This window comes from Acipenser ruthenus, chromosome 38 (genome assembly GCF_902713425.1).
Source record: "Acipenser ruthenus chromosome 38, fAciRut3.2 maternal haplotype, whole genome shotgun sequence".
NCBI lineage: Eukaryota > Metazoa > Chordata > Actinopteri > Acipenseriformes > Acipenseridae > Acipenser > Acipenser ruthenus.
The window spans coordinates 248,957-270,315 of NC_081226.1; the positions used below are offsets into that span (position 1 = coordinate 248,957).

At 40.2% G+C, this 21,359-nt stretch overlaps 1 protein-coding gene across 6 annotated transcripts in view; it reads left to right on the forward strand.

Annotated features, from left to right (window-relative positions):
- Window positions 1–325: 325 nt before the first annotated feature.
- Window positions 326–21,359, forward strand: part of LOC117433905 (hemicentin-1-like) — a 34,655-nt gene continuing 13,621 nt past the window's right edge. For 2 of the 6 annotated variants that reach the window (XM_059009293.1, XM_059009294.1), the window contains exons 1-5: window positions 6,387–6,932; window positions 10,698–11,024; window positions 14,529–14,855; window positions 16,350–16,676; window positions 20,508–20,834. In XM_059009293.1, the coding sequence (XP_058865276.1) occupies window positions 6,878–6,932; window positions 10,698–11,024; window positions 14,529–14,855; window positions 16,350–16,676; window positions 20,508–20,834 (1,363 nt within the window). In that variant the 5' untranslated portion in view covers window positions 6,387–6,877. Of the gene's footprint in view, window positions 518–799; window positions 1,106–1,481; window positions 1,761–6,386; window positions 6,933–9,417; window positions 10,023–10,697; window positions 11,025–11,783; window positions 11,873–14,528; window positions 14,856–16,349; window positions 16,677–20,507; window positions 20,835–21,359 lie in introns of those variants that run through there. The other 4 variants (XM_059009296.1, XM_059009295.1, XM_059009297.1 and 1 more) reach the window with 4 other exon arrangements.

Genomic DNA, 21,359 nt, shown 5'->3' on the forward strand with positions numbered 1-21,359 from the left:
ACTGAATCACAAACTCTGATAACGACTCTCAGTGCCTCAAATTCAGATGTCCCTGCTGAATGGTGTGGATCCCTGGATTTAAAAACAGTGAGCACTATTTGTATTTTTATGTAAAACTGCTGGGTTACACCAACCTCATATTTTGTCACAAGGTGAACTATTGAAGGTGAATCAGAAACCACACACGCACCTGTGAGGTCAGAACTACAGAATATATATTTTGAAATCTGCTGCGGTACAGTAAAGGAAAACCAGTGTTACTGGTCATGTTGGCACCAAACACACCTTTTACTATTTATAGTTGTCTGATTGGTGGAAATATGGGCAAGGCGATAGCTGTACAAATACAAAGCAAAGTGCTATTAATTCTATATTTATTTTTTGACTGACTGATGCATGTACAGTAGCAGTCTGATCAGCTTCTCGTGTATGACAAAGGGGTTTCGTTTGGTACACAGCGCAATGGAGAACACGCGAGTATCTGTGCTAACCCTACTCCTTTTTGCGTTGATAAACGGTAAAGACAGAAACTATTGATTTAACTCTTTTTGTGTTTGTCGAGTAAATCAGGTTGCAAACTCCTTGTGAAATATTACAGTGGTGGAGCTTCTTATAAGAGTCACCTTTAATTATAAACAGATTGCAGGTTTTCTTGTTGAGCTTTTCTGATTTCAGCTTTTTCTCAGTTTTGGTAGCAGTCAATAGCTAGCAGGTTTTTTTGTATTATTATTATTATTATTATTATTATTATTATTATTATTATTATTATTATTAGTTCTCTTCTTGTTCTTATCATCAGGCTATTGGTGTTTGGATGTAACCATTTTTAAAAATCCTGTGAAGATTGGGGATGATGTGGTGTTTGAGATTAACCCCCCCTCAGTGCCACAATCAGGATCCTGGAATTCACAGACGCTGTTGGCCTTTTGGGTCGGCTCTAACGTGGTTTCAGGCGTTGGATATAAAGGGAGAATCTCTGTGAATACTTCCACTGGATCACTGACGCTGAAGTCTGTAAGACTCAGTGACTCTGGAAATTATTTTGTTCAGGGTCAAACCACAGATGGAGTTGAATTCAGTGGAAATACTACCTTGACTGTTTTTGGTGAGTGCAGTTCATTCAGATTGAAAAGTATTCATTAACAATGCCAACATCACAGATAGAGGATGAAGTATATAATTTATAGCGATGTAATATGTATTACTATTACTGTCTCTATGATAATATTATAAATGAATAATCATGTATTATTGCAAGGCACAATCTGTATGGGGATCATTTAAAAGGTTACTATCTTGGCATAACACTCATTGTTTACTGTAATATTAACAAGGCATATTAACAACTCTCAAAGCGATAGCTGTGTTGTTGAAAGGGTCAAATACATTTATTGTAAAATACTTCCTGTTATGTGTTCATTTCTAAATGTCACCAACCATTTTCTACCCCCACCTTCCCCCATTTTCTCTCTTCTCTGCAGAACCTGTCTCCCAACCCACAGTCCGCTCCAATGTGACTGATCCAGTGGAGTTCAATGACACTGTCAGTTTAACCTGTACAGCCTCTGGCTCTGCCGTCTCCTATCGATGGTTCAATGGCAGCTCTGTGCTTAGAGACAGTGAGCGGATTCACCTGAGTGATGACAATAAAACACTGACCATAGCCAGGGTGTTGAGATCTGATGATGGGACCCTGTATTGCTATGCGTTTAACCCTGTCAGTAACAGCACCAGCGAGACGTTTCATCTCATCGTGAGCTGTGAGTGCTGATTGTTGTTTACAATGATGTAGTCAGATCTTAAACTGACAGCCTCTGTCTAGTCAAGCCAAATGCATTTCTAATAGTGTTAACTCAGAATTGCATTTTACATACTAGTGCTTTGAACTGATATACCTATGAAGTGTTTTCTACAACAGAGCTACTTTAAAATGCCTTACTCAGTAAGGATTGCTGTTATATATGAGGCATGCTAATGAAAAACACCTAGACGAAAGAGGAAGTTGATGGCATCCACTTGTGTGGGAGTGCGTTCACCAGCCTACTTAGCTGTTTTTAGTAAGTTGTTTATAATGAGTGTGCTGTTGTGGGATTCAGTAATCAGACAGTGGCTCCAACAGTAAACTAAGGGCTGTAGAAAATGCAATTCATTGTTGTCTTCTTTTGGTGCAGCTGAATATCTCTGACAATTATGAAAATCAAAACAAACACATTTGTTTTAAAAAATGAAACATTTGCAGAAACAGCTCGGCTGACACAGGCTGTGTTTCTTTGCTAACACTATGTAACACCTATCAAAGAATAATTTTCAAAAAAGCTAAACTTGAAAATATACGCTGATTAATATGAAAACATTTTATGCTATGGCTAAAAGGTCACCTGTTAAAAAGGGTGATAACGTGACTGTGCAAACCATAGTATGTGTTGGTTTATGTTGGTTGTATTTAGACTGATTGTATTACAAGTGTGGGTGCCCTTCTGTTCTCATATCCAGCGCCTATGACTGGGTCTGATCCGACCCATGACACCACAGGGATCTTTGCAGGGCTGAAAAACCATGCCACTGCAGCTAGAGGTCCAGGGGGTTTAATCTCCAGCATTACATTGTCTCCAACCTTGCTGATCACAGGGTCTGTGACAGGTGTTACTACCAGAGCTGAAGATCCTAAAAACAAAAATAATAATAATACAATCAAAGAATCTATATATTTCAAAATCCTCACATGTTGTCAAACAGTACAATTGTGCTTGACTGAACAGTTTTACCTTAGAATTCTAAGTATGCCACTGAAATGCTTTATATATATATATATATATATATATATATATATATATATATATATATATATATATATATATATATAGGGTCTGTGACAGATTTTACTACCAGAGCTGATATTTCAGTTTTTAATTTTTCTTAAAAATATTTCCCAACATAAAACCAATGTCACCTTACAATAATTGATTTTGAGTTTCAGTGTTTTAAAATAAAATATCAAACAGAACGAAATTTCAATGTACCATTTGTAATTCAGTAATATGAGAGAATTGGTCATGGGTCTGAATACTTTTGCAAGGCACTGTATATATATATATATATATATATATATATATATATATATATATATATATATGTGTATATATATTATTTATTTATTTATTTATTTGCCCATAGTGATATGATAATCCAGTTTATGTAGTGTCCTCCCATCCTGAGATCTCTGCCTGCCAGCCCTGCTGTGCTGTTTCAGTGTAGCAATTACCAGCACTGTCCTTCTCCAGGAAAGAGATCAGCTGATTCACTGGGGGAGGGTGCTTGGCACATACACGCTGCAATCCAGGAACACATTGTAACTACTATAGTAACCTTTGACACTGTAGGTAATGATATTTAAAGTTGCACACTATCAGTTGTGTATTTTTGATCTGAGAGATGAGACAGGGTGTTTGATTTGCCCAGTATCAAGATGCTGATTTCTGATGGTCATTAACCGTATTGTATTATATCAGTGTGTTGTGTGTTTGTATTACAATGAAGTGACACCCATTAGACACCAAGTAACATATTCTGTTAAAACAAGGCTGAAAGGCTGACAACATTATGTTAATGGTTCCTTTATGATAACACAATATGAATGTAATAAACATGCATCAACATATTATTATTTATTTCATAGCTGATGCCCTTATCCAGGGCGACTTACAATTGTTACAAGATATCACATTATTTTTTACATACAATTACCCATTTATACAGTTGGGTTTTAACTGGAGCAATCTAGGTAAAGTACCTTGCTCAAGGGTACAGCAGCAGTGTCCGCACCGGGGATTGAACCCACGACCCTCCGGTCAAGAGTCCAGAGCCCTAACCACTACTCCACACTGCTACATATGCAGCTTACATTAACACACTTACTGTTTATTTATAGTTCTTTTTAGATATTTTTTCTTTTCATTACATTGAAACATTTTTTGCTCTAGAGAAAAATTCATCACATTGATTGAACCCAAATAACTAAATGAAGTCTCAGCACTCAGATACTATGTGGGCCAGTATAGTGACACCTAGTGAATACAATGTGACACTGCAACTACAGGACAGGGTAATTCATTCAATATATTTTACAGAAGATCTGTGGTTGCTTGCAGTAGTAATACATTGACTGGATTCATAGATAAGCCTTAAAAAACAAACAAACAAAAAAAAGTATGATTTCCTGTAAGTGCAATTGACAATTACATGCCGGCATTGCCTACAGCAATTTTATATTAGCTGTTCCAAATCACGATTTTCACTGCAGATGAAATGATTATCACATTGACAAGAAACGTATCTCTGCGCATGCTCTATACAAAATATATGATATGAAAAGATAATGTTAGATTCCAGTAAATCTGTTTATGAGAAGTGAAGAAGCCGCGTCATTTATAGAGAGCCTCTTATCTGAAATGATACGAAAGAGGAAGTCTCTTTCACACGGCAATGGAGAGCTCGCAAGCAGCACTTCTGACGCTGGGGTTCCTGCTGTTTCTAAAAGGTAACAACATCATTTGGTTTGTTTTCAGAATTTAATCAGAAATTTCTCGGTGCTATTTTCCGAAAACTTACTTTCGGAATATTCCGATACATTTTCCGAAAACTGTGTTACATGACTTTTGATATCAGAATTAGTTTTCAGAAAACTTAGTTTTCCGAAAAATATGGGAATTCTTAGACTCATGTAAACGCACTGTTGCATCTTTAAACTTTCTAGCTGTGTGAGAGTGCTGTAATGGGACACTTACACATTTAGTTAATGCCTTCAGCTAAAATGAATATCTGTATACCATATTTTTAAGGTGTTACATATGTAAGCATGTGCAGATATCCAGTTGTGTTGATTAATGTAGTGTTCACCATTCATTAGTTTAACAGTCCTTTTGAGTATGTACTAGCTGTAGTGATATTACATCTACCTCTGCTACTACTGCTAATAATGTTAAGGAGAGTAATAACAGATAATTTTTACAGTTTGACAAAATATTTAAAATGTTTTTGTTTAAGGATCTTCAGCTCTGGTAGTAAAATCTGTCACAGACCCTGTGTGTGTGTGTGTATATATATACATATATATATATATATATATATATATATATATATATATATATATATATATATATAAAGCATTTCAGTGGCATACTTGGAATTCTAAGGTAAAACTGTTCGGTCAAGCACAATTGTACTGTTTGATGATTTTCAAATATATAGATTTTTTGATTGTATTATTATTATTTTTTCAATTTCACACAATATAGAGGCTGTTTGTCTGTCTGTCTGTCCGACTGTCTTTCTGTATGTTTTTCTTGTTTGAGTTGTTCATATATGAAAAAAAATCACTCCTCAAATTCTGATAAATCTTGCTAAAGATATATTATTCTGTAGAAATGTAGTGGAGTGTATACATTTCAGGGCACTATCTTTACATTAGGAAGAGAATTACATGCCAGCATTGTGCCTACAGCAATTTTATATCAGCTGTTCCAAATCACGATTTTCACTGCAGTTGAAATGATTATCACATTAACAAGAAACATATCGCGGTGCTCTATACAAAATATATGATATGAAAAGATAATGTCAGATTCCATTAAATCTGTTTATGAGAAGTGAAGAAGCCGGTTCATTGATAGAGAGCCTCTTATCTGAAATGATACGAACGAGGAAGTCTCTTTCACACGGCAATGGAGAACTCGCAAGCAGCACTTCTGACGCTGGGGTTCCTGCTGTTTCTAAAAGGTAACAATGTTGCATCTTTAAACTTTCTAGCTGCGTGTGAGAGTGCTGTAATGAGACACTTACACATTTAGTTAATGCCTTCAGCTCAAAATGAATATCTGTATACCATATTTTTAAGGTGTTACATATGTAAGCATGTGCAGATATCCAGTTGTGTTGATTAATGTAGTGTTCACCATTCATTAGTTTAACAGTTCTTCTGAGTATGTACTAGCTGTAGTGATATTACATCTACCTCTGCTACTACTGCTAATAATGTTAAGGAGAGTAATAACAGATATTATTTACAGTTTGACAAAATATTTAAAATGTATTTGTTTTAAGGATCTTCAGCTCTGGTAGTAACGCCTGTCACAGACCCTGTGTGTGTGTATATATATATATATATATATATATATATATATATATATATATATATATATATATATAATATTGTATGTAGGTTTTACACACACACACACACACACACACACACACACACACACACACACACACATATATATATATATATATATATATATATATATATATATATATATATAAAGTATTTCAGAGGCATACTCGGAATTCTAAGGTAAAACTGTTCAGTCAAGCACAATTATACTGTTTGATGATTTTCAAATATATAGATTTTTTGATTGTATTATTATTATTTTTTCAATTTCACACAGTATAGAGGCTGTTTGTCTGTCTGTCTGTCCGACTGTCTTTCTGTATGTTTTTCTTGTTTGAGTTGTTCATATATGAAAAAAAAATCCCTTGTCAAATTCTGATAAATCTTGCTAAAGATATATTGTTCTGTAGAAATGTAGTGGAGTGTATACATTTCAGGGCACTATCTTTACATTAGGAAGAGAATTACATGCCGGCATGTGCCTACAGCAATTTTATATCAGCTGTTCCAAATCACGATTTTCACTGCAGTTGAAATGATTATCACATTGACAAGAAACATATCGCGGTGCTCTATACAAAATATATGATATGAAAAGATAATGTCAGATTCCATTAAATATGTTTATGAGAAGTGAAGAAGCCGGTTCATTGATAGAGAGCCTCTTATCTGAAATGATACGAAAGAGGAAGTCTCTTTCACACGGCAATGGAGAACTCGCAAGCAGCACTTCTGACGCTGGGGTTCCTGCTGTTTCTAAAAGGTAAACATGTTGCATCTTTAAACTTTCTAGCTGCGTGTGAGAGTGCTGTAATGGGACACTTACACATTTAGTTAATGCCTTCAGCTCAAAATGAATATCTGTATACCATATTTTTAAGGTGTTACATATGTAAGCATGTGCAGATATCCAGTTGTGTTGATTAATGTAGTGTTCACCATTCATTAGTTTAACAGTTCTTCTGAGTATGTACTAGCTGTAGTGATATTACATCTACCTCTATGTGACAAAGATGGCTGCAGGGAGGAACTCAGACCAGAGAGAAACACACAGACAGAGACGGTGGTGATGCTGAGCTGAGTGCAATGGCTGCACTCAGCGTTTATTAACAAAATAAAAAGGTTTACCAAACAGAACACAAAACAGGACACGGCACTACACGCCAAAATAAACAGACAGACAAAACGAACTACACAGACAAACACGGTGAGCTTCTTTTACTATTATTACTTTTAAATACCCTCCGTCTCCTAACCCGTTCTCCACTCACCGAACACCAACCCCCAGTGAGTGAAAACATGCAGCTTTTATGCAGTTGTACCGAGATTCGATTGCTAGTCAATCATTCAATTGGAATCTCGGTACAACTGCACGTGAATTAATTAAAGTGCAATTCCCCGTGCTCACATATTACTTTTTACTTGCACGTGATGTGATGTGCCATCCCCGTGCCTAAATACAAATATACAATTTACACACACGTGAAACACAGACCGCTTATATCCCGTGTACCAATGCCTATACACCAACATTTACACACAACACGTAACATATAACACACACAGGGGGGGCACTTTGCCACATATACCCCCCCTTGTGCAACGCACACATGGCCTCAACGGCCACCTCCCCCCTTAAATACCCAGCAGTCCAGGCAAAAGTCTCGGGCTGGGACGGGAGGCTTCAGTGGGCCCATGGCTGGAAATGCTGTCAGCTCCCCTGCCGGTAGTGGCACGGCTGACAGCATGCTGGTCCCGTCCTGCAGCGAAAAAGCTGCGGGGGCAGGTGGTCCCCCGACCTCCCCCTTCTTCATAGCCGGCAGCTCCCTCCTGTGGGGCTCCGGCCACAAGAACTCCTGCAGCGAAACTGCTGCTGGGGAAAGTGGTCTCCAGACCTCCTCCCCCTTCTTTGTGGCCGGCAGCTCCCCTTTCTGGGGCTCCGGCCACCGTACTCCCTGCGGAGGTACGGGCAGCAGAGGCAGCTCCAGCTCCTCTGCTCCTGGCGGTGGTGGAGGCAGAGGCAGCTCCAGCTCCTCTGCTCCTGGCGGTGGTGGAGGCAGAGGCAGCTCCAGCTCCTCTGCTCCTGGCGGTGGTGGAGGCAGAGGCAGCTCCAGCTCCTCTGCTCCTTGCGGTGGTGGTGGCGGAGGCAGAGGCAGCTCCTGCTCCTCTGCTCCTTGCAGTGGTGGTGGCGGAGGCAGCGGCAGCTCCTGCTCCTCTGCTCCTTGCGGTGGTGGTGGCGGAGGCAGAGGCAGCTCCTGCTCCTCTGCTCCTGGAGATGGTGGAGGCAGAGGCAGCTCCTGCTCCTCTCCCTCGGGTGGTGGAGGCAGAGGCAGCTCCTGCTCCTCTCCCTCGGGTGGTGGAGGCAGAGGCAGCTCCTGCTCCTCTCCCTCGGGTGGTGGTGGAGGCAGAGGCAGCTCCTGCTCCTCTCCCTCGGGTGGTGGTGGAGGCAGAGGCAGCTCCTGCTCCTCTCCCTCGGGTGGTGGAGGCAGAGGCAGCTCCTGCTCCTCTCCCTCGGGTGGTGGTGGAGGCGCTGCCGGCTCCTCCGACAGCGGGGGTAGGGCTGGTGGCGCTGCCGGCTCCTCCGACAGCGGGGGTAGAGCTGGTGGCGGGCGTCTCCGCTGGGCTCCCTTCAGCAGCAAAAACAGCGGCTGCTGTGGAGCCTGAGCTTCACGCCCTCGTCCCTCCCAAAAAAAAATAGGGGTTTGGGCCTTCAGCTCCTCCCCTCCGGACACAGGACGCACCGACTCCTCCCTCTCGGGCCGTGGACGCACCGACTCCTCCCTCTCGGGCCGTGGACGCACCGACTCCTCCCTTTTGGGACGTGGACGCACCGACTCCTCCCTTTTGGGACGTGGACGCACCGACTCCTCCCTTTTGGGACGTGGACGCACCGACTCCTCCCTCTTGGGACGTGGACGCACCGACTCCTCCCTCTTGGGACGTGGACGCACCGACTCCTCCCTCTTGGGCTGTGGACGTTCGGGCTCCTCCCACTCGGGCTGTGGACATTCGGGCTCCTCCCACTCAGGCGCAGGACGTTCGGGCTCCTCCCACTCAGGCGCAGGACGTTCGGGCTCCTCCCACTCAGGCGCAGGACGTTCGGGCTCCTCCCACTCAGGCGCAGGACGTTCGGGCTCCTCCCACTCAGGCGCAGGACGTTCGGGCTCCTCCCACTCAGGCGCAGGACGTTCGGGCTCCTCCCACTCAGGCGCAGGACGTTCGGGCTCCTCCCACTCAGGCGCAGGACGTTCGGGCTCCTCCTCCCCTGGCTCCTGCTCTGGGCAGTCCTCGTCCTCATGCCCATATGCAATGCACATGGTGCACCACCTTGGCTCCCTCTGCTTCCTCCTCATTTTTCCCCCTCTCTGCCTCCTTCTGCTCACCTTCCTCCTTTGGGCTGGTTCCTCCTCCTCTTCCTGGAAGGGGCAGACAGCCACCGTGTGCCCATACACCCCGCAGGCAAGGCACCAACCTTGGTCCTCCAACCTGCCGAGGAGATCCTCCAGCTCACTGCAGCCGTCTCTCCAGTTCCAGCCTTCCATTTTTTTTTTTTTTTTTTTTTTTATTTACTTTTCCACAAAAAAAAAAACTGCGGTTCCCGCTCTGGCCTGAGCCCTGGAGGCGCTGTTGTCCCGGTTCTGACACCACGTGTGACAAAGATGGCTGCAGGGAGGAACTCAGACCAGAGAGAAACACACAGACAGAGACGGTGGTGATGCTGAGCTGAGTGCAATGGCTGCACTCAGCGTTTATTAACAAAATAAAAAGGTTTACCAAACAGAACACAAAACAGGACACGGCACTACACGCCAAAATAAACAGACAGACAAAACGAACTACACAGACAAACACGGTGAGCTTCTTTTACTATTATTACTTTTAAATACCCTCCGTCTCCTAACCCGTTCTCCACTCACCGAACACCAACCCCCAGTGAGTGAAAACATGCAGCTTTTATGCAGTTGTACCGAGATTCGATTGCTAGTCAATCATTCAATTGGAATCTCGGTACAACTGCACGTGAATTAATTAAAGTGCAATTCCCCGTGCTCACATATTACTTTTTACTTGCACGTGATGTGATGTGCCATCCCCGTGCCTAAATACAAATATACAATTTACACACACGTGAAACACAGACCGCTTATATCCCGTGTACCAATGCCTATACACCAACATTTACACACAACACGTAACATATAACACACACAGGGGGGGCACTTTGCCACACTCTACTACTACTGCTAATAATGTTAAGGAGAGTAATAACAGATATTTTTTACAGTTTGACAAAATATTTAAAATGTTTTTTTGTTTTAGGATCTTCAGCTCTGATAGTAAAATCTGTCACAGACCCTATATATATATATATATATATATATATATATATATATATATATATATAAAGCATTTCAGTGGCATACTTAGAATTCTAAGGTAAAACTGTTCAGTCAAGCACAATTGTACTGTTTGAGGATTTTGAAATATATAGATCTTTTGATTGTATTATTATTATTTTTGTTTTTAGGATCTTCAGCTCTGGTAGTAACGCCTGTCACAGACCCTGTGATCAGCAAGGTTGGAGACAATGTAATGCTGGAGATTAACCCCCCTGGAGATCTAGGTGCAGTGGAATGGTTTTTCAGCCCTGCAAAGATCCCTGTGGTGTCATGGGTCGGATCAGACCCAGTCATAGGCGCTGGATATGAGAACAGAGTCACCCTGAACACAGCTACAGGATCAGTGGAGCTCAGATCTGTGAACCGCAGCGATGCTGGAGTGTATACATTTCAGGGCACTACCTTTACATCAGGAAGAGAAACGTTCAATGGAAGTGTTACCTTGAGAGTTGATGGTAAGTTATTTATCTTTAATTTGTATTTAAAATAGAAGTATAGGGATACCTGATGGTTCATTTATAAATCTGGTTCAGCAAAGTATTGGGACAGCTGAGGGACATGGAGGACAGAGGGGGCTCTGCTGTGTTACTCTCCTCACCCCTTCATCATCCCCCTCTTTGGGTGCTAGTGGAGGACAGAGGGGGCTCTGCTGTGTTACTCTCCTCACCCCTTCATCATCCCCCTCTTTGGGTGCTAGTGGAGGACAGAGGGGGCTCTGCTGTGTTACTCTCCTCACCCCTTCATCACCCCCCTCTTTGGGTGCTAGTGGAGGTGCACGTACACGTGTATTGAATGCATCACAATTTCACATAATATAGAGGCTGTTTGTCTGTCTGTCTGTCCGACTGTTTTTCTGTATGTTTTTCTTGTTTGAGTTGTTCATATATGAAAAAAAAATCACTCGTCAAATTCTGATGAATCTTGCTAAAGATGTATTATTCTGTAGAAATGTAGTGGAGTGTATACATTTCAGGGCACTATCTTTACATTAGGAAGAGAATTACATGCCGGCATGTGCCTACAGCAATTTTATATTAGCTGTTCCAAATCACGATTTTCACTGCAGATGAAATGATTATCACATTGACAAGAAACATATCGCAGTGCATGTTATATACAAAATATATGATATGAAAAGATAATGTTAGATTCTAGTAAATCTGTTTATGAGAAGTGAAGAAGCCGGTTTATTGATAGAGAGCCTCTTATCTGAAATGATACGAGAGAGGAAGTCTCTTTCACACGGCAATGGAGAACTCGCAAGCAGCACTTCTGACGCTGGGGTTCCTGCTGTTTCTAAAAGGTAACAACATAATTTGGTTTGTTTTCGGAATTTAATCGGAAATTTCTAGGTGCTGTTTTCCGAAAACTGACTTTCGGAATATTCCGATACATTTTCCGAAAACTGTGTTCACATGACTTTTGATATTGGAATTAGTTTTCAGAAAACTTAGTTTTCCGAAAAATATGGGAATTCTTAGGCTCATGTAAACGCACTGTTGCATCTTTAAACTTTCTAGCTGCGTGTGAGAGTGCTGTAATGGGACACTTACACATTTAGTTAATGCCTTCAGCTAAAATGAATATCTGTATACCATATTTTTAAGGTGTTACATATGTAAGCATGTGCAGATATCCAGTTGTGTTGATTAATGTAGTGTTCACCATTCATTAGTTTAACAGTCCTTTTGAGTATGTACTAGCTGTGGTGATATTACATCTACCTCTGCTACTACTGCTAATAATGTTAAGGAGAGTAATAACAGATATTTTTTACACTTTGACAAAATATTTAAAATGTTTTTTTGTTTTAGGATCTTCAGCTCTGGTAGTAAAATCTGTCACAGACCCTATATATATATATATATATATATATATATATATATATATATATATATATATATATATATATATACAGACGTGCTCACATTTGTTGGTACCCTTACAGCTCATTGAAATAATGCTTCATTCCTCCTCAAAAGTGATGAAATTAAAAGCTATTTTATCATGTATACTTGCATGCCTTTGGTATGTCATAGAATAAAGCAAAGAAGCTGTGAAAAGAGATGAATTATTGCTTATTCTACAAAGATATTCTAAAATGGCCTGGACACATTTGTTGGTACCCCTTAGAAAAGATAATAAATAATTGGATTATAGTGATATTTCAAACTAATTAGTTTCTTTAATTAGTATCACACATGTCTCCAATCTTGTAATCAGTCATTCAGCCTATTTAAATGGAGAAAAGTAGTCACTGTGCTGTTTGGTATCATTGTGTGCACCACACTGAACATGGACCAGAGAAAGCAAAGGGGAGAGTTGTCTGAGGAGATCAGAAAGAAAATAATAGACAAGCATTGGAAAGGTAAAGGCTACAAGACCATCTCCAAGCAGCTTGATGTTCCTGTGACAACAGTTGCAAATATTATTAAGAAGTTTAAGGTCCATGGAACTGTAGCCAACCTCCCTGGGCGCGGCCGCAAGAGCAAAATCGACCCCAGATTGAACAGAAGGATAGTGCGAATGGTAGAAAAAGAACCAAGGATAACTGCCAAAGAGATACAAGCTGAACTCCAAGGTGAAGGTACGTCAATTTATGATCGCACCATCCGTCGCTTTTTGAGCGAAAGTGGGCTCCATGGAAGAAGACCCAGGAGGACTCCACTTTTGACAGAAAAACATAAAAAAGCCAGACTGGAATTTGCTAAAATGCATTTTGACAAGCCACAATCCTTCTGGGAGAATGTCCTTTGGACAGATGAGTCAAAACTGGAGCTTTTTGGCAAGTCACATCAGCTCTATGTTCACAGACGAAAAAATGAAGCTTCCAAAGAAAAGAACACCATACCTACAGTGAAACATGGAGGAGGCTCGGTTATGTTTTGGGGCTGCTTTGCTGCGCCTGGCACAGGGTGCCTTGAATCTGTGCAGGGCACAATGAAATCTCAAGACTATCAAGGCATTCTGGAGCGAAACGTACTGCCCAGTGTAAGAAAGCCCTGTCTCAGTCGCAGGTCATGGGTCCTCCAACAGGATAATGACCCAAAACACACAGCTAAAAGCACCCAAGAATGGGTAGAGTAGTGGTTAGGGCTCTGGACTCTTGACCGGAGGGTTGTGGGTTCAATCCCAGCTGAGGGACACTGCTGCTGTACCCTTGAGCAAGGTACTTTACCTAGATTGCTCCAGTAAAAACCCAACTGTATAAATGGGTACTTGTATGTAAAAAATAATGTGATAACTTGTAACAATTGTAAGTCGCCCTGGATAAGGGCGTCTGCTAAAAAAAAAATAATAATAATAATAATAATAAGAACAAAACATTGGACTATTCTGAAGTGGTCTTCTATGAATCCTATCGAACATCTATGGAAAGAGCTGAAACTTGCAGTCTGGAGAAGGCACCCATCAAACCTGAGACAGCTGGAGCAGTTTGCTCAGGAAGAGTGGGCCAAACTACCTGTTAACAGGTGCAGAAGTCTCATTGAGAGCTACAGAAAACGTTTGATTGCAGTGATTGCCTCTAAAGGTTGTGCAACAAAATATTAGGTTAGCGGTCCCATCATTTTTGTCCATGCCATTTTCATTTGTTTTCTTATTTACAATATTATGTTGAATAAAAAATCAAAAGCAAAGTCTGATTTCTATTAAATATGGAATAAACAATGGTGGATGCCAATTACTTTTGTCAGTTTCAAGTTATTTCAGAGAAAATTGTGCATTCTTCGTTTTTTGTGGAGGGGTACCAACAAATTTGAGCACGTCTGTATATATATATATATATATATATATATATATATATATATATATATATATATATATATATATATATAAAGCATTTCAGTGGCATACTTAGAATTCTAAGGTAAAACTGTTCAGTCAAGCACAATTGTACGGTTTGAGGATTTTGAAATATATAGATTTTTTGATTGTATTATTATTATTTTTGTTTTTAGGATCTTCAGCTCTGGTAGTAACGCCTGTCACAGACCCTGTGATCAGCAAGGTTGGAGACAATGTAATGCTGGAGATTAAACCCCCTGGAGTTCTAGGTGCAGTGGAATGGTTTTTCAGCCCTGCAAAGATCCCTGTGGTGTCATGGGTCGGATCAGACCCAGTCATAGGCGCTGGATATGAGAACAGAGTCACCCTGAACACAACTACAGGATCAGTGGAGCTCAGATCTGTGAACCTCAGCGACGCTGGAGTGTATGCATTTCAGGGCACTACCTTTACATCAGGAAGAGAAACATTCATTGGAAATGTTACCCTGAAAGTTGATGGTAAGTTATTTATCTTTAATTTGTCTTAAAAATAGAAGTATAGGGATACCTAATGTTACATTTATAAATCTGGCTCAGCAAAGTATTGGGACAGCTGAGGGACATGGAGGACAGAGGGGGCTCTGCTGTGTTACTCTCCTCACCCCTTCATCATCCCCCTCTTTGGGTGCTAGTGGAGGACAGAGGGGGCTCCGCTGTGTTACTCTCCTCACCCCTTCATCACCCCCCTCTTTGGGTGCTAGTGGAGGTGCACGTACACGTGTATTGAATGCATCACAATTTCACACAATATAGAGGCTGTTTGTCTGTCTGTCCGACTGTCTTTCTGTATGTTTTTCTTGTTTGAGTTGTTCATATATGAAAAAATCCCTCGTCAAATTCAGATGAATCTTGCTAAATATGTATTATTCTGTAGAAATGTAGTGGAGTGTATACATTTCAGGGCACTATCTTTACATTAGTAAGAGAATTACATGCCAGCATGTGCCTACAGCTATTTTATATTAGCTGTTCCAAATCACGATTTTCAATGCAGATAAAATGATTATCACATTCACAAGAAACATATCGCTGTGCTCTATACAAAATATATGATATGAAAAGATCACGTTAGATTCCAGTAAATCTGTTTATGAGAAGTGAAGAAGCCGGTTCATTGATAGAGAGCCTCTTATCTGAAATGATACGAGAGAGGAAGTCTCTTTCACACGGCAATGGAGAACTCGCAAGCAGCACTTCTGACGCTGGGGTTCCTGCTGTTTCTAAAAGGTAACAACATCATTTGGTTTGTTTTCGGAATTTAATCGGAAATTTTTAGGTGCTGTTTTCCGAAAACTGACTTTCGGAATATTCCGATACATTTTCCGGAAACTGTGTTTACATGACTTTTGATATCAGAATTAGTTTTCAGAAAACTTAGTCTTCATAAAAATATCGGAATTCTTAGGCTCATGTAAACGCACTGTTGCATCTTTAAACTTTCTAGCTGCGTGTGAGAGTGCTGTAATGAGACACTTACACATTTAGTTAATGCCTTCAGCTAAAATGAATATCTGTATACCATATTTTTAAGGTGTTACATATGTAAGCATGTGCAGATATCCAGTTGTGTTGATTAATGTAGTGTTCACCATTCATTAGTTTAACAGTCCTTTTGAGTATGTACTAGCTCTGGTGATATTACATCTACCTCTGCTACTACTGCTAATAATGTTACGGAGAGTAATAACAGATATTTTTTACACTTTGACAAAATATTTAAAATGTTGTTTTGTTTTAGGATCTTCAGCTATGGTAGTAAAATCTGTCACAGACCCTATATATATATATATATATATATATATATATATATATATATATATATATATATATATAAAGCATTTCAGTGGCATACTTAGAATTCTAAGGTAAAACTGTTCAGTCAAGCACAATTGTACAGTTTGAGGATTTTGAAATATATAGATTTTTTGATTGTATTATTATTTTTGTTTTTAGTATCTTCAGCTCTGGTAGTAACGCCTGTCACAGACCCTGTGATCAGCAAGGTTGGAGACAATGTAATGCTGGAGATTAAACCCCCTGGAGATCTAGGTGCAGTGGAATGGTTTTTCAGCCCTGCAAATATCCCTGTGGTGTCATGGGCTGGATCAGACCCAGTCATAGGCGCTGGATATGAGAACAGAGTCACCCTGAACACAACTACAGGATCAGTGGAGCTCAGATCTGTGAACCTCAGCGACGCTGGAGTGTATACATTTCAGGGCAATACCTTTACATCAGGAAGAGAAACATTCATTGGAAATGTAACCTTGAAAGTTGATGGTAAGTTATTTATCTTTAATTTGTCTTAAAAATAGAAGTATAGGGATACCTAATGTTACATTTATAAATCTGGCTCAGCAAAGTATTGGGACAGCTGAGGGACATGGAGGACAGAGGGGGCTCTGCTGTGTTACTCTCCTCACCCCTTCATCATCCCCCTCTTTGGGTGCTAGTGGAGGACAGAGGGGGCTCTGCTGTGTTACTCTCCTCACCCCTTCATCACCCCCCTCTTTGGGTGCTAGTGGAGGACAGAGGGGGCTCCGCTGTGTTACCCCCCTCTTTGGGTGCTAGTGGAGGTGCACGTACACGTGTATTGAATGCATCACAATTTCACATAATATAGACGCTGTTTGTTTGTCCGTCCGACTGTCTTTCTGTATGTTTTTCTTGTTTGAGTTTTTCATATATGAAAAAAAAATCACTCCTCAAATTCTGATGAATCTTGCTAAAGATGTATTATTCTGTAGAAATGTAGTGGAGTGTATACATTTCAGGGCACTATCTTTACATTAGGAAGAGAATTACATGCCGGCATGTGCCTACAGCAATTTTATATTAGCTGTTCCAAATCACGATTTTCACTGCAGATAAAATGATTATCACATTAACAAGAAACATATCGCGGTGCATGTTATATACAAAATATATGATATGAAAAGATAATGTCAGATTCCAGTAAATCTGTTCATGAGAAGTGAAGAAGCCGGTTCATTGATAGAGAGCCTCTTATCTGAAATGATACGAGAGAGGAAGTCTCTTTCACACGGCAATGGAGAACTCGCAAGCAGCACTTCTGACGCTGGGGTTCCTGCTGTTTCTAAAAGGTAACAACATCATTTGGTTTGTTTTCGGAATTTAATCAGAAATTTCTAGGTGCTGTTTTCCGAAAATTGACTTTCGGAATATTCCGGAAACTGTGTTACATGACTTTTTATATTGGAATTAGTTTTCAGAAAACTTAGTTTTCATAAAAATATCGGAATTCTTAGGCTCATGTAAACGCACTGTTGCATCTTTAAACTTTCTAGCTGCGTGTGAGAGTGCTGTAATGGGACACTTACACATTTAGTTAATGCCTTCAGTTAAAATGTATATCTGTATACCATATTTTTAAGGTGTTTCATATGTAAGCATGTGCAGATATCCAGTTGTGTTGATTAATGTAGTGTTCACCATTCATTAGTTTAACAGTCATCTACCTCTGCTACTACTGCTAATAATGTTAAGGAGAGTAATAACAGATATTTTTTACAGTTTGAAAAAATATTTTAAATGTTTTTTGTTTTAGGATCTTCAGCTCTGGTAGTAAAATCTGTCACAGTCCCTATATATATATATATATATATATATATATATATTGTAAAAGAACTCACCCACTCGGGTTCGTTGCCCCTTTAAAAACTGACCCAACACACACAGGAATGGATTTTTATGCGCTGACGCGCTATTTTTAATTCACAAAAATAAAACAAACACAAAAGAAACACCTAGCTCTTTACGAGCACTAACTAAACTCTCCGGAACACCCTGACTATAAGTGGGACGGCCAAGCCGTTTCCCCACCAAACACAGAACAAAAGAAAACCTCAGCGGTTTAAACTGCATCCACCTTTCTCTCGACTGCTCGGAAGCAGAGCACCTCTCTTCTGCTTCCTTCTACTCAGCAGCCTCTAGCAAAATGACTGCTCTCCTTTAATACCCTGCACCTGGTTTTAATTTAACAATAGCTACCAGGTGCAGGGGATAATTAATAATAAAACAATTAACAAACTCAATTAAACAATAAAGCAAAACAATTAAACTAAACAAAAGTGCATTCTGCACATGTTTTCCACGCAGGGAGGCTTTAACCCCCTCCCTGCTGTGTTACTATATATATATATATATATATATATATATATATATATATATATATATATATATATAGATAGATATAGATATAGATATATAATACTGTATGTAGGTTTTACAGACAGACACACACACACACACACACACACACACACACACACATATATATACAGCTTTGGAAAAAATTAAGAGACCACTGCAAATTTTTCTTAAATCAGCATCTCTACATGTATGGCAGCCATTCCATTCCAGTGTCTGTTGAATTCCAACACAGGCACACCTCATTCTACTGAATGAGGTACTGATTAAGGGATCACCGAACGAAATCTTATTTAACGAGGAAAAGTATAAAAACCACTCCTGTGATCATCACTATCCTCTTGCAATAGGACCAGCTGGATGGCAAAACAGTGCTAGTAGTACCTCAAAAGTAATTGGAATCAAAAAATAACTATTGACCATGCCCAAAGAGTTGAAAAGGAAAGTTTTGAGTGAGGAAAAGAAGGGTTCAATTCTGGCTTTACTGGCAGAGGGATACAGTGAGCGTCGGGTTGCTTCCATCCTTAAAATTTCAAAGACAGCGGCTCATAAGAACAAGGTCAAGCAGCACACATTGGGGACAACAAAGCTACAGACCGGCAGAGGGCGAAAACGACTCTCCACTGACCGGGATGACCGGCAACTCATTCGAATGTCACTCAGCAACCGTAGGATGACATCAAGTGACCTACAAAAAGAATGGCAAATGGCAGCTGGGGTGAAGTGCACGGCGAGGACGGTTCGAAACAGGCTCCTAGGGGCAGGGCTGAAGTCGTGCAAAGCTAGAAAAAAGCCCTTCATCAATGAGAAGCAAAGAAGAGCCAGGCTGAGGTTTGCAAGAGACCATAAGGATTGGACCGTAGAGGACTGGAGTAAGGTCATCTTCTCTGATGAGTCCAATTTTCAGCTTTGCCCAACACCTGGTCATCTAATGGTTAGACGGAGACCTGGAGAAGCCTACAAGCCACAGTGTCTCGCACCCACTGTGAAATGTGGTGGAGGATCGGTGATGATCTGGGGGTGCTTCAGCAAGGCTGGAATCGGGCAGCTTTGGCATGAATCAAGCCAAGTACAAGGTTGTCCTGGAAGAAAACTTGCTTCCTTCTGCTCTGACAATGTTCCCCAACTCTGAGGATTGGTTTTTCCAGCAGGACAATGCTCCATGCCACACAGCCAGGTCAATCAAGGTGTGGATGGAGGACCACCAGATCAAGACCCTGTCATGGCCAGCCCAATCTCCAGACCTGAACCCCATTCAAAACCGCTGGAATGTGATCAAGAGGAAGATGGATGGTCACAAGCCATCAAACAAAGCCGAGCTGCTTGAATTTTTGCGCAAGGAGTGGCATAAAGTCACCCAACATCAATGTGAAAGACTGGTGGAGAGCATGCCAAGACGCATGAAAGCTGTGATTGAAAATCAGGGTTATTCCACCAAATATTGATTTCTGAACTCTTCCTAAGTTAAAACATTAGTATTGTGTTGTTTAAAAATGAATATGAACTTATTTTCTTTGCATTATTCGAGGTCTGACAACACTGCATCTTTTTTGTTATTTTGACCAGTTGTCATTTTCTGCAAATAAATGCTCTAATTGACAATATTTTTTTTGGAATTTGGGAGAAATGTTGTCAGTAGTTTATAGAATAAAACTAAAATGTTCATTTTACCCAAACACATACCTATAAATAGTAAAACCAGAGAAATTGATAATTTTGCAGTGGTCTCTTAATTTTTTCCAGAGCTGATATATATATATATATATATATATATATATATATATATATATATATATATATATATATATATATAATTTTAAGAATTTCAGTGGCATACTTAGAATTCTAAGGTAAAACTGTTCAGTCAAGCACAATTGTACAGTTTGAGGATTTTGAAATATATAGATTTTTTGATTGTATTATTATTATTTTTGTTTTTAGTATCTTCAGCTCTGGTAGTAACGCCTGTCACAGACCCTGTGATCAGCGAGGCTGGAGACAATGTAATGCTGGAGATTAAACCCCCTGGAGTTCTAGGTGCAGTGGAATGGTTTTTCAGCCCTGCAAATATCCCTGTGGTGTCATGGGCTGGATCAGACCCAGTCATAGGCGCTGGATATGAGAACAGAGTCACCCTGAACACAACTACAGGATCAGTGGAGCTCAGATCTGTGAACCTCAGCGACGCTGGAGTGTATACATTTCAGGGCACTACCTTTACATCAGGAAGAGAAACATTCATTGGAAATGTTACCCTGAAAGTTGATGGTAAGTTATTTATCTTTAATTTGTCTTAAAAATAGAAGTATAGGGATACCTAATGTTACATTTATAAATCTGGCTCAGCAAAGTATTGGGACAGCTGAGGGACATGGAGGACAGAGGGGGCTCTGCTGTGTTACTCTCCTCACCCCTTCATCATCCCCCTCTTTGGGTGCTAGTGGAGGTGCACGTACACGTGTACTGAATGTATCACAATTTCACACAATATAGAGGCTGTTTGTCTGTCTGTCCGACTGTCTTTCTTTATGTTTTTAGTGTTTGAGTTGTTCATATATGAAAAAAAATCCCTTGTCAAATTCTGATAAATCTTGCTAAAGATATATTGTTCTGTAGAAATGTAGTGGAGTGTATACATTTCAGGGCACTATCTTTACATTAGGAAGAGAATTACATGCCGGCATTGTGCCTACAGCAATTTTATATTGGCTGTTCCAAATCATGATTTTCACTGCAGATGAAATGATTATCACATTGACAAGAAACGTATCGCGGTGCTCTATACAAAATATA